The sequence below is a fragment of the Sinocyclocheilus anshuiensis genome, unplaced genomic scaffold, assembly GCF_001515605.1.
Source record: "Sinocyclocheilus anshuiensis isolate Anshui unplaced genomic scaffold, SAMN03320099.WGS_v1.1 scaffold162, whole genome shotgun sequence".
NCBI lineage: Eukaryota > Metazoa > Chordata > Actinopteri > Cypriniformes > Cyprinidae > Sinocyclocheilus > Sinocyclocheilus anshuiensis.
The window spans coordinates 101,988-111,270 of NW_015542351.1; the positions used below are offsets into that span (position 1 = coordinate 101,988).

A 9,283-nucleotide genomic window follows, 5' to 3' on the forward strand; every position below is an offset into this window, starting at 1 on the left:
TAGGGAAAGCATGATCATGAAAAACATGATCATGATGATGGTTTAATGTGGCTGGCAAATTTAAATATGATTTTTTTAATTAATATGCGTTATATCGTAAAAATTATTATTCAACCTTTACATTTGGTCCTCCCAATTGTGAATATTTGGTAACATCCTTGATGAGCTGACTAGACTTTAATTTTTGTTTTGAATCAGATTTTTACAATTATATTTCATAGAAAAAAATACACATACTTATCACGACTTGTAGTCTGTCCTACACCAATGCCTCTAAATAAAACTTCAAGCTAATTTACAGACTTAAAAGTTCTTACTATTTTACTCAGAAATACTAAACAGCTGGAAATACCAAGAAAACCAATGTACACCAATCTTAAACACCTAAACAGCATTTTGCACCTATGAGTCTATGACAGAGAAATGCTGTCTAGTAGGACTACATCAGCCACTCAATAGGTTTTTAGACACAGTCACTGCCTCATTCGGTTCCAGATTCTTTCATGGAAAAATTCCAGAGGTCTGCAACCATCCACCACAATTATAACAAGTTCATGCAACAGATTCGTCCCTTCTTACAAGCCTACAATTGCTGGGTTACTAAGGACTAAAGCATGCATTGTATTAAGTGTCCAGTGTCATACTCATAAATCAGCAAACACCAAAACCCTGAACATAGCCGACAGCCAACATTAATGGACAGGCGATGACAACAAATGTAACAAAACGGTTAGTAAAAAGCTGTTGTCAGACATAAGCAAACAACAACTCACTTGCCGTATTTGTAAAGTCTACTTCGAAAAGTGTAGTTGATAAGAACTTAATTAAAAAAAATTAATTCACTCAGGTTCGAACAGGTTCAGGTTTAGTGATAAGTCGCGTCGTCCCTGACATGGCATATATAGAGTGCATTAACGCCCACCCACTCTTCCAGCTGCATTGGTTACAGAAGCATCTCTCCTTTTATCCTTTTACTAAAAATCATAAAAAGTTATATAAACCATGAACCATAGCAGAAAAATATTTGAAAATCAGAGAAAAAGTACAAGACTGCGTGCTGAATGGCTTTAATGCGGGAAAGAACTATCCCATTAAGCATTGCGAATAACAATTGAATTAAAAAGAGAAATATAAATATTGATTTAAACACTTGATTATCCATATGCAAACGATACATTTTATGTTCACTGCAAATGCAGCAAGTTATAAATGACTGTTTATAAACTGCATATCTTGCAGTGAACGTAATGTATTGTTTCTATATGTATAATCAAGTGTTTAAATCAATAGTTTTATATATAAAATATGATATGATTTTATATGAAAGCGTAGGGAAGTTGACTATCATTCGCAGTGTTTTTCAAAAATTCTATGCGCTACAAATTTCTTTTGGCGCAATTGTCTCAGTTCTCTGATTGGTTGAGATTTCTCTGCTGAATCATGGGTAATGTAGCTTTTCCACCAAAAGTGTCACTGTTGAACATGATTATTTAATGGAGTGGTAAATCAACTATTTTCAAAGGCTTGATTGTGTTTATGGGGTGCAGTGTAACATGTGTTCATGCTTTGTAAAAAAAACAAAAAAACAACAACATTATTTTCACATATTCTACCTTTATTCTACAATGCTGTTTCTGTTCTCCTAAAAACAGTCTGTTCATTTCCTGAAATACGCAATGGGCTCGGATAGGTTAGCTGGCCCAGTGTGTTGTGATTCGCGAACTGCCTAATGCACGTTGTCCGGAAATGTCACACCCCCTTACCATTATGGATAGTTGCGTGTTCCCGGGGTTTATATACATTTTAGGGTTAGTGATGTCACAAACCCAGGAAAAAGCTTGTTGTAGTCCCTACCAGCTAGGGATGGGCGGTATCTTATCATTTGCGATATACCGGTAAAAATTCTCCCCACGATAAGAATTAAGTCTTCCCGCGATAATAATGATAAAGTCTAGTTGTTGACATATTTCTGTGTGAGACTGCGGAGCGACATTGAGGAAGGTGGACGTGAAATTGAGGAGGAATAGCCTATATCGCTAAATGAGCTCAAGCTCCTTTTACAATCTGTAACTGGTTTGGTTAGGGCTGTACAGTGCACAAAAAAATTGGTCTGAATAAATGTACTACAGTAGCACGTGTGCGATACAGTTTTGCATGTGTATGAGCCTGTTTACAAACCTGTTGTCCAACAAAGATATAATTTATTGACATGCTTTTTCTCCAAATTAACTTAACATAGTCGAGTGTTTGAAATACTTCTTTTTGTGACCAGACGTGGTTTCATATTACAAAATGACAGTATTATATACAGTGATAAAGGCCATGTTGATTAACATTGCATTATAAATATACTTTCCTTACAAAAAATACCCAAGATTGAAGAACACAGATAAACCATATATTTTGTGCAATCGTATGTTTATTTTCCTCAAGTTTCATCAGTTAAAATGTCTCTATCGCCGTTGTGCGTTTTATTCAGCGATAACTGGATACCTTCCTGGAGCATCGTCAGTAGTATTTCTTCTGCTATGGATATGTGGAGTTTCTGTGCAAGAGTGCCTTCCGGCTTCCAGTATGAATTAAACAGTCTTTACATTACGTGTGTACTCAATGCTCACAACACCCTATTTTGGGTAAAAATAGGAAGGATAATACTTTTCTCTAAAGAAACAGGATACCCTGAATTATCGTCAACGCAATAAATACCAGAAATATCGTGATATATTTTAAAGCACATATCGTCCATCCCTACTACCAGCCTTTTTTTGTAGTCCTTAAACAGCGATTTCTTTAAAAGAAAATATCTCCCTTTGCATTGTTTATGCTTTAACAGCAACGCACTAACTAGGGATGGGCGTATCGATCCGAAGTATCGATATATCGATACTGATGCGAGTATCTAAAGTATCGATACTCAAACAATAAATATCGATACTAAGGTGTGTTTTATTTACCAGTGATTTTGTTTATTTAACAAAAAAATAATGCATTGAATTGGACAAAAAACCTATGTTAGTAAATAAATAGTTTGCATTTTATGCGTGCAACAGCCTGTCGCTGGCAGTCCCTTATGAAAATGAACCATGGTTTTACTAAAGCGACCATAGTTCAACTGTAGTATTTGTAGATTCGAATCATATGTAAACAAAAAACTAGGGATGCACCGATATGAAAATTTTGGCCGATACCGATGACTGATAATTCTTTATTTTTGAAAGCCGAAAACCGATATGTTGGCCGATAAATCTATATCCCAATTTTTATATACTTTTTGAGAGCCTGGTTACAAAAAAGTTCTCATCATTAAAACCCACATCCCAAACACTTCAACATAAGCAGCTTAAAACAAAATAAGTGGTATCGCCCATCCCTAGCACTAACAAAAGTTAAAAAAGTGAAATCAATCAACCATCCTTTAAAATATTAGTTGAAAAATGTGGCTTCAACAAAAGCATATAACCATTAACTAAACAACTCTGTAGCTCACAGTTGGATCTGTCTTTAAAGTTTTATAAGTTAATCGCTAAAAAATTAATTTATAAAATTAATAAAATTAAATACATTTCCCTTAAGAAAATGAACAGGATTGTGAGTTCCAGAACCTGTTGCACACTAGAACACTCCAAAAAGCCCAATAAGCCCATTACATTTTCTTTTCAAATATCAAGTGTTATTAAGACCGTTTATTGTAATTTCATGTGTCCCAGTTTAGCTTGTTTCTGATTTGATTTAGTTCATTACACGGAATTCAAAATAAAATGGTCATTTACGTTACACGTTCGGTTCTCGGTTCAATGAGTCAGTGAGTTTATGACTCGAAAACCACTCTAAACGATTCGTGAATGAATCTTTCAGACCGGTTCAATCGATTCACTAGCAACAAGATCCGACTCAAATGATCGAATCGCTAACGAATCAGAATCGCTACTACACTAAACTGTTAGGTTCCACAAGCGACCCAACCCACACAGACCAGGACACCCCGGCTAACGTGCTAAAGCTAACCCCCGGCCCAACACGTCAAAAAAGGCCCTCCGACACTTCATCACACGCAGAAGGCCACAGAAAGCCAGCGCAACATTATAACGCCCCATCCCGACCGCAAGCAAGCGAACGCTGCTGCTGTAATAAATCAAGCTCTTCTCACCCGTCAACCCCTGGGTTATATTTCCTCGTCTTCCAAGGCGTGCCGGAGTTGTCATAATTGCCGTTAGTCCAGTTAGAGATCAAGTAGTTTATCCCATAGGTGCTGGCTTTATTATCGCTTTTCCTCCGGCCCGGATGATGGTGGTGGTGATGGTGGCTGTGAACCGCTGCCGGATGGGACGGGTGGCGCTTCATGCAACTCTGCTGCTGCTCTTGATGGAAGTGCCGTAGATGAGGATGAGGAGGGTGATGATGGTGGTTGACATTATTCAGCACGCTCTCGCTGCAAATAAAAAACGGATGGCCCTTGTTCATATTCCCAGCGATCATATTAGGGCTTGTAGTCCTTATTTTAGAGCAGCTGGACGCCGGATCCGCCACCGAGCCGGTCTTTTGGGTCATTTCGCCGTCTCCCGTGTTTCCATTTAACGCGTGAGCCGCAGAGCCGCTGCTTTTAATGTTAGTGCCGTTATTCGCATTGGACGCGACAGTTTTATAAACGTCAAACGCCGGAGAATTGACACAGAGGTTGTTGTGGTGGTGGTGGTTCTGGTGCTGACCCGTGTTAGTCCGGTTTACCCGAGACGTCTCCCACACACGCATCCATAAAGCGTTCGCAGGACCTTTCTGTTCCGGCTGAATCCAAGCGACCCTCGGATCCATTCAACTCGTCTTTCTAGCAGCGCTGTCAAACAAGCGTTCAGCGGAGAAGTTTGAGTCCGGACCGCGGGAACGTGTCTGTAAACGGGGCTACGCAAGACGACAGGGAAAATAACGACGTGCCGAACGCCACAACCAACGGGAATCAATCAGTGTCCCTTTTCCCCCGCTAGCAATAAACTGTTAGCTAAACTATACAGCGTTTCCAATATGGCGTATTCCCTTGAACCCCGAAATCCAGTACGCATGTGTAGGATTTAAACCATCGAGGCAGCACACACCCCCGAGCAGCAACCCCACCCTTCTAAACGGCTTCAAGGCGAGGGAGGACACTTTTGAATTTAAAACCCAGCCTAAAATCAGCCTACACAGCGAGCGACGCGGCGCGATTAAAACACGCGACGCGCGCGAACTGAAAGCAGTTTATGAATACAATGGCCGCGTGTGCAATTATTGATGCATCTAGATTATTTTTTTTAATTCATAGTTTTGTTATGATTTTCTTTTTTTATTAGATTTTCAAAACACAAACACAAAAATAAACCACAACAAACAAACACAAGCAAGGAACAGATACGGTCAGCACTGCTTATAAATATTGCATGAAATACCATATAGAGTTTACTAAGTACAAATACATATGTAGCTATAGCCTATTTGTGTGTGTGTGTGTGTGTGTGTGTGTGTGTGTGTGTACCCTCTGAGACCCAGAAAAGAACGTTTTGTGAATTTATATATATTTTTTCATGTCATTACATTGTTTAGAGCATAAGAAAAAAATAAAATAATAAAAATGACAATTTTGAAAAATGATATTTTATTCATATGTTATGCTATGTCCTCTGTAGAGGACACCAGGACTCAATAAAATAATAATAATAATAATAAAAAGACATGAATGAACATGAATAGGCAAAAACAATAAATTAATACATTTTTAAGTTTCAGGATTTTTTTTTATACCAAACTTTGTATAAAGATGATTCTCAACCATGAAAGATATAACAGGATGATTTGATATACCATTTTGCTGTGTGTGTGTGTGTGTGTAAAATGGCCATGAGGGCTTTCTCATTATACAATGTATATACTGTATCCAATTTGCATATTAATGTGTTCTTGGACAACATGCAGTGAAAAAAGAAGTGTAATTATGGGAGTAATAATTGGCAAGATTTTCATAATAATATCTACTATTTCATGGAAATATTGATATATAATAATATATAAAGTGTCTCCCAAAATGGTTTTAGTCCTGGTGTCCTCTACAGTGGACATGTATGAAATCGATGTCCTGTTTCGTAACAGGAAGTCATATTTTGATTTGAAACCCCATAACATTTTCCTGAGATGTTGATTTATGACAAACAGTTAAAAAATTAGTCAGATTTAAATGTTAATTACAAAATGTTATCACATTTCCATAAGGGTGTTAAATTTGGTCACTAAATTAATGTCAGTCATTTTTAAAGACCAAGGAGAGGGAGTGGCCATGATGAAACTTCCAAACATTTGGTATCTCTGAAAAGCCCTGAATGTGCTCTGTACAGGACTTCCAGACTAAAAACTGTGACATGTAGGTTCTCAGAGAAATTCACTAAAATATAATGTCCTCTATTGAGGACAAAAGCCTATTCCTGGGTCTCAGGAGGATACACACATACATAGGCTATAGGCCTATTACTTTGTTAAATATTGTGAAAAGCCAAACAATAATTTGGCATCAAATATTTAAAGCATTTAGTTATTGGAGGATAAAAAGTAATATAAAATATGCTTTTGTGGTTTTTAACCTGTTACTCCAGGGTCACCTGTAAGTCAGTAATCAAAGGTCTCCCTACTAATCCTAGTTTTTTCTCTTGTACATCTGCTGAATTTCTTTAAATAATTAAGTAAATAAATAAAAAATAATCATTATCATTATTATGACGAATCTCCATTTTTAAATACATTCTTACATTAAAAAAATAAAATGTGTACAAAAAATGCTACATATGTAACAAAGCTGTTTTCTTGATGGCGCACAGATGCAGAATGTGTTAGACAATCAATCAAACAGAAATCTGCTGACAATGGTTTAGCGGTTTGCCAAAAAAGGCCCAAATCAACCTTTTGATGCTAAACACAGTACACAAATACTTAAAGAAAGCGAAACTGAAAGCAATGTTGATTATACTATGAAAAGTGTGCAGCAATTTAAAGGAAGTAAAACAAATTCATGATCCAATTTGAAAGCAATTCATTTTCACAAATAATGACAAAAAAAAAAAACTTATCAGCAGGCAGCAAAAGAGTCACTTTTTCTCATGAAAATAAGGGAACCCTAATGGTTAAACTGCCATCGTGCTTTCAAGGAAAGAAGAGGCATTCTCTGTTGATGATCATAAATCATAATCTGACATGATGAAGAAGAAAGCAGTGATAAGTTCCTCCCACTGTGATTACGCAACGAGTGCTCTGTGCCTTCAGCGCACGTGCAGCATGTGTAAGGTGGGGGAAGCTCGACACGGTCAGAACAGAACACACATCTGGTGTGCTCACTGTTAGTGTGCACTGCTGTCACACTACATGCAGAGAAGGTTAATCCATACAGCGGATTGTCAGTGCTGCTAGTCTGGAATGTTAAGTCTTTTGCATGCTTCTACATCACTCAAAGCCTTAAGCCCGTGTGAGGGGGTTGGAAAAGGTTATATGTATGCATGTGTGCAATGTGGTTTGCAGGGGATTTCATCATTGCTTTGCCTGAGGCTGGAGTTATTTCTCCAAAGAACGATTTCTCACTGCCCGACATGATGACACCTCCAACAGCTCCAGATTGACCACGAACATCTGAGGGGAATCAACTAGAAGGATTTTTTGAACTTCAATGTCAATAAATGAAAGAATTTTGGAATGATGAAGACTGGAGTAATGATGCTGAAAATTCAGCTTTGCATCACAGGAATAAATTACATTTGAAAATATATTAAAATAGAAAACAGTTCTTTTAAATTGTAATAATATTTCATATTTTTGATTTTTACTGTATTTCTGATCAAATATACTGAACAAAATTATAAACGCAACACTTTTGTTTTTACTCCCATTTTTCATGAGCTGAACTCAAAGATCTAAGACTTTTCTAATGTACACAAAAGGCCTATTTCTCTCAAATATTGTTCACAAATCTGTCTAAATCTGTGTTAGTGAGCACTCCTTCTTTGCCGAGATAATCCATCCACCTCACAGGTGTGGCATATCAAGATGCTGATTAGACAGCATGATTATTGCACAGGTGTGCCTTAGGCTGGCCACAATAAAAGGCCACTCTAAAATGTGCAGTTTTATCACACAGCACAATGCCACAGATGTCGCAAGTTTTGAGGGAGCGTGCAATTGGCATGCTGACTGCAGGAATGTCCAACAGAGCTGTTGCCCGTGAATTGAATGTTCATTTCTCTACCATAAGCCGTCTCCAAAGGCGTTTCAGAGAATTTGGCAGAACACACAACTGCAGACCACGTGTAACCACACCAGCCCAGGACCTCCACATCCAGCATCTTCACCTCCAAGATCGTCTGAGACCAGCCACCCGGACAGCTGCTGCAACAATCGGTTTTGCATAAACAAAGAATTTCTGCACAAACTGTCAGAAACCGTCCCAGGGAAGCTCATCTGCATGCTCGTCATCCTCATCGGGGTCTCGACCTGACTGCAATTCGTCGTTGAAACCTACTTGATCTCATGATAATTCGTATGTATTTTACATAAAATGTGGTACTATAAAACGTACACAGCCATTGAAGAGGAGTGGACCAACATTCCACAGGCCACAATCAACAACCTGATCAACTCTATGCGAAGGAGATGTGTTGCACTGCGTGAGGCAAATGGTGGTCACACCAGATACTGACTGGTTTTCGGACCCCCCCAGACCCCCCAATACAGTAAAACTGCTCATTTTAGAGTGGCCTTTTATTGTGGCCAGCCTAAGGCACACCTGTGCAATAATCATGCTGTCTAATCAGCATCTTGATATGCCACACCTGTGAGGTGGATGGATTATCTCGGCAAAGGAGAAGTGCTCACTAACACAGATTTAGACAGATTTGTGAACAATATTTGAGAGAAATAGGCCTTTTGTGTACATAGAAAAAGTCTTAGATCTTGGAGTTCAGCTCATGAAAAATGGGGGCAAAAACAAAAGTGTTGCATTTATAATTTTGTTCAGTGTAATTGACATAAGATACTTCTTTCAAAAACATATATATATATATATATATTCCAAACTTTTGGCCTACAGTGTATAGGTGTGTAAGGCAGTGTAATGCATATGATTAAAACACACACACACACGTCTGGTTTGCTATCCTTATGGGGACTCTCCATAGGCGTAATGGTTTGTCTACTTTACAGACAGTATTTTCTATTGTTATTCACCAACCCTACACCTAAACCTACCCCTTACAGGAAACTTTCTGCATTTTTAGATTTTCAA

At 38.0% G+C, this 9,283-nt stretch overlaps 1 protein-coding gene across 2 annotated transcripts in view; it reads right to left on the reverse strand.

The window, feature by feature from the left end:
* LOC107691498 (non-canonical poly(A) RNA polymerase PAPD7-like) overlaps window positions 1–5,170 on the reverse strand; it is a 24,026-nt gene extending 18,856 nt beyond the window's left edge. For both annotated transcript variants that reach the window (XM_016490113.1, XM_016490112.1), the window contains exon 1: window positions 4,148–5,170. In XM_016490113.1, coding sequence (XP_016345599.1) covers window positions 4,148–4,809 — 662 coding nt within the window. In that variant the 5' untranslated portion in view covers window positions 4,810–5,170. The remainder of the gene's footprint in view (window positions 1–4,147) is intronic.
* Window positions 5,171–9,283: the final 4,113 nt, after the last annotated feature.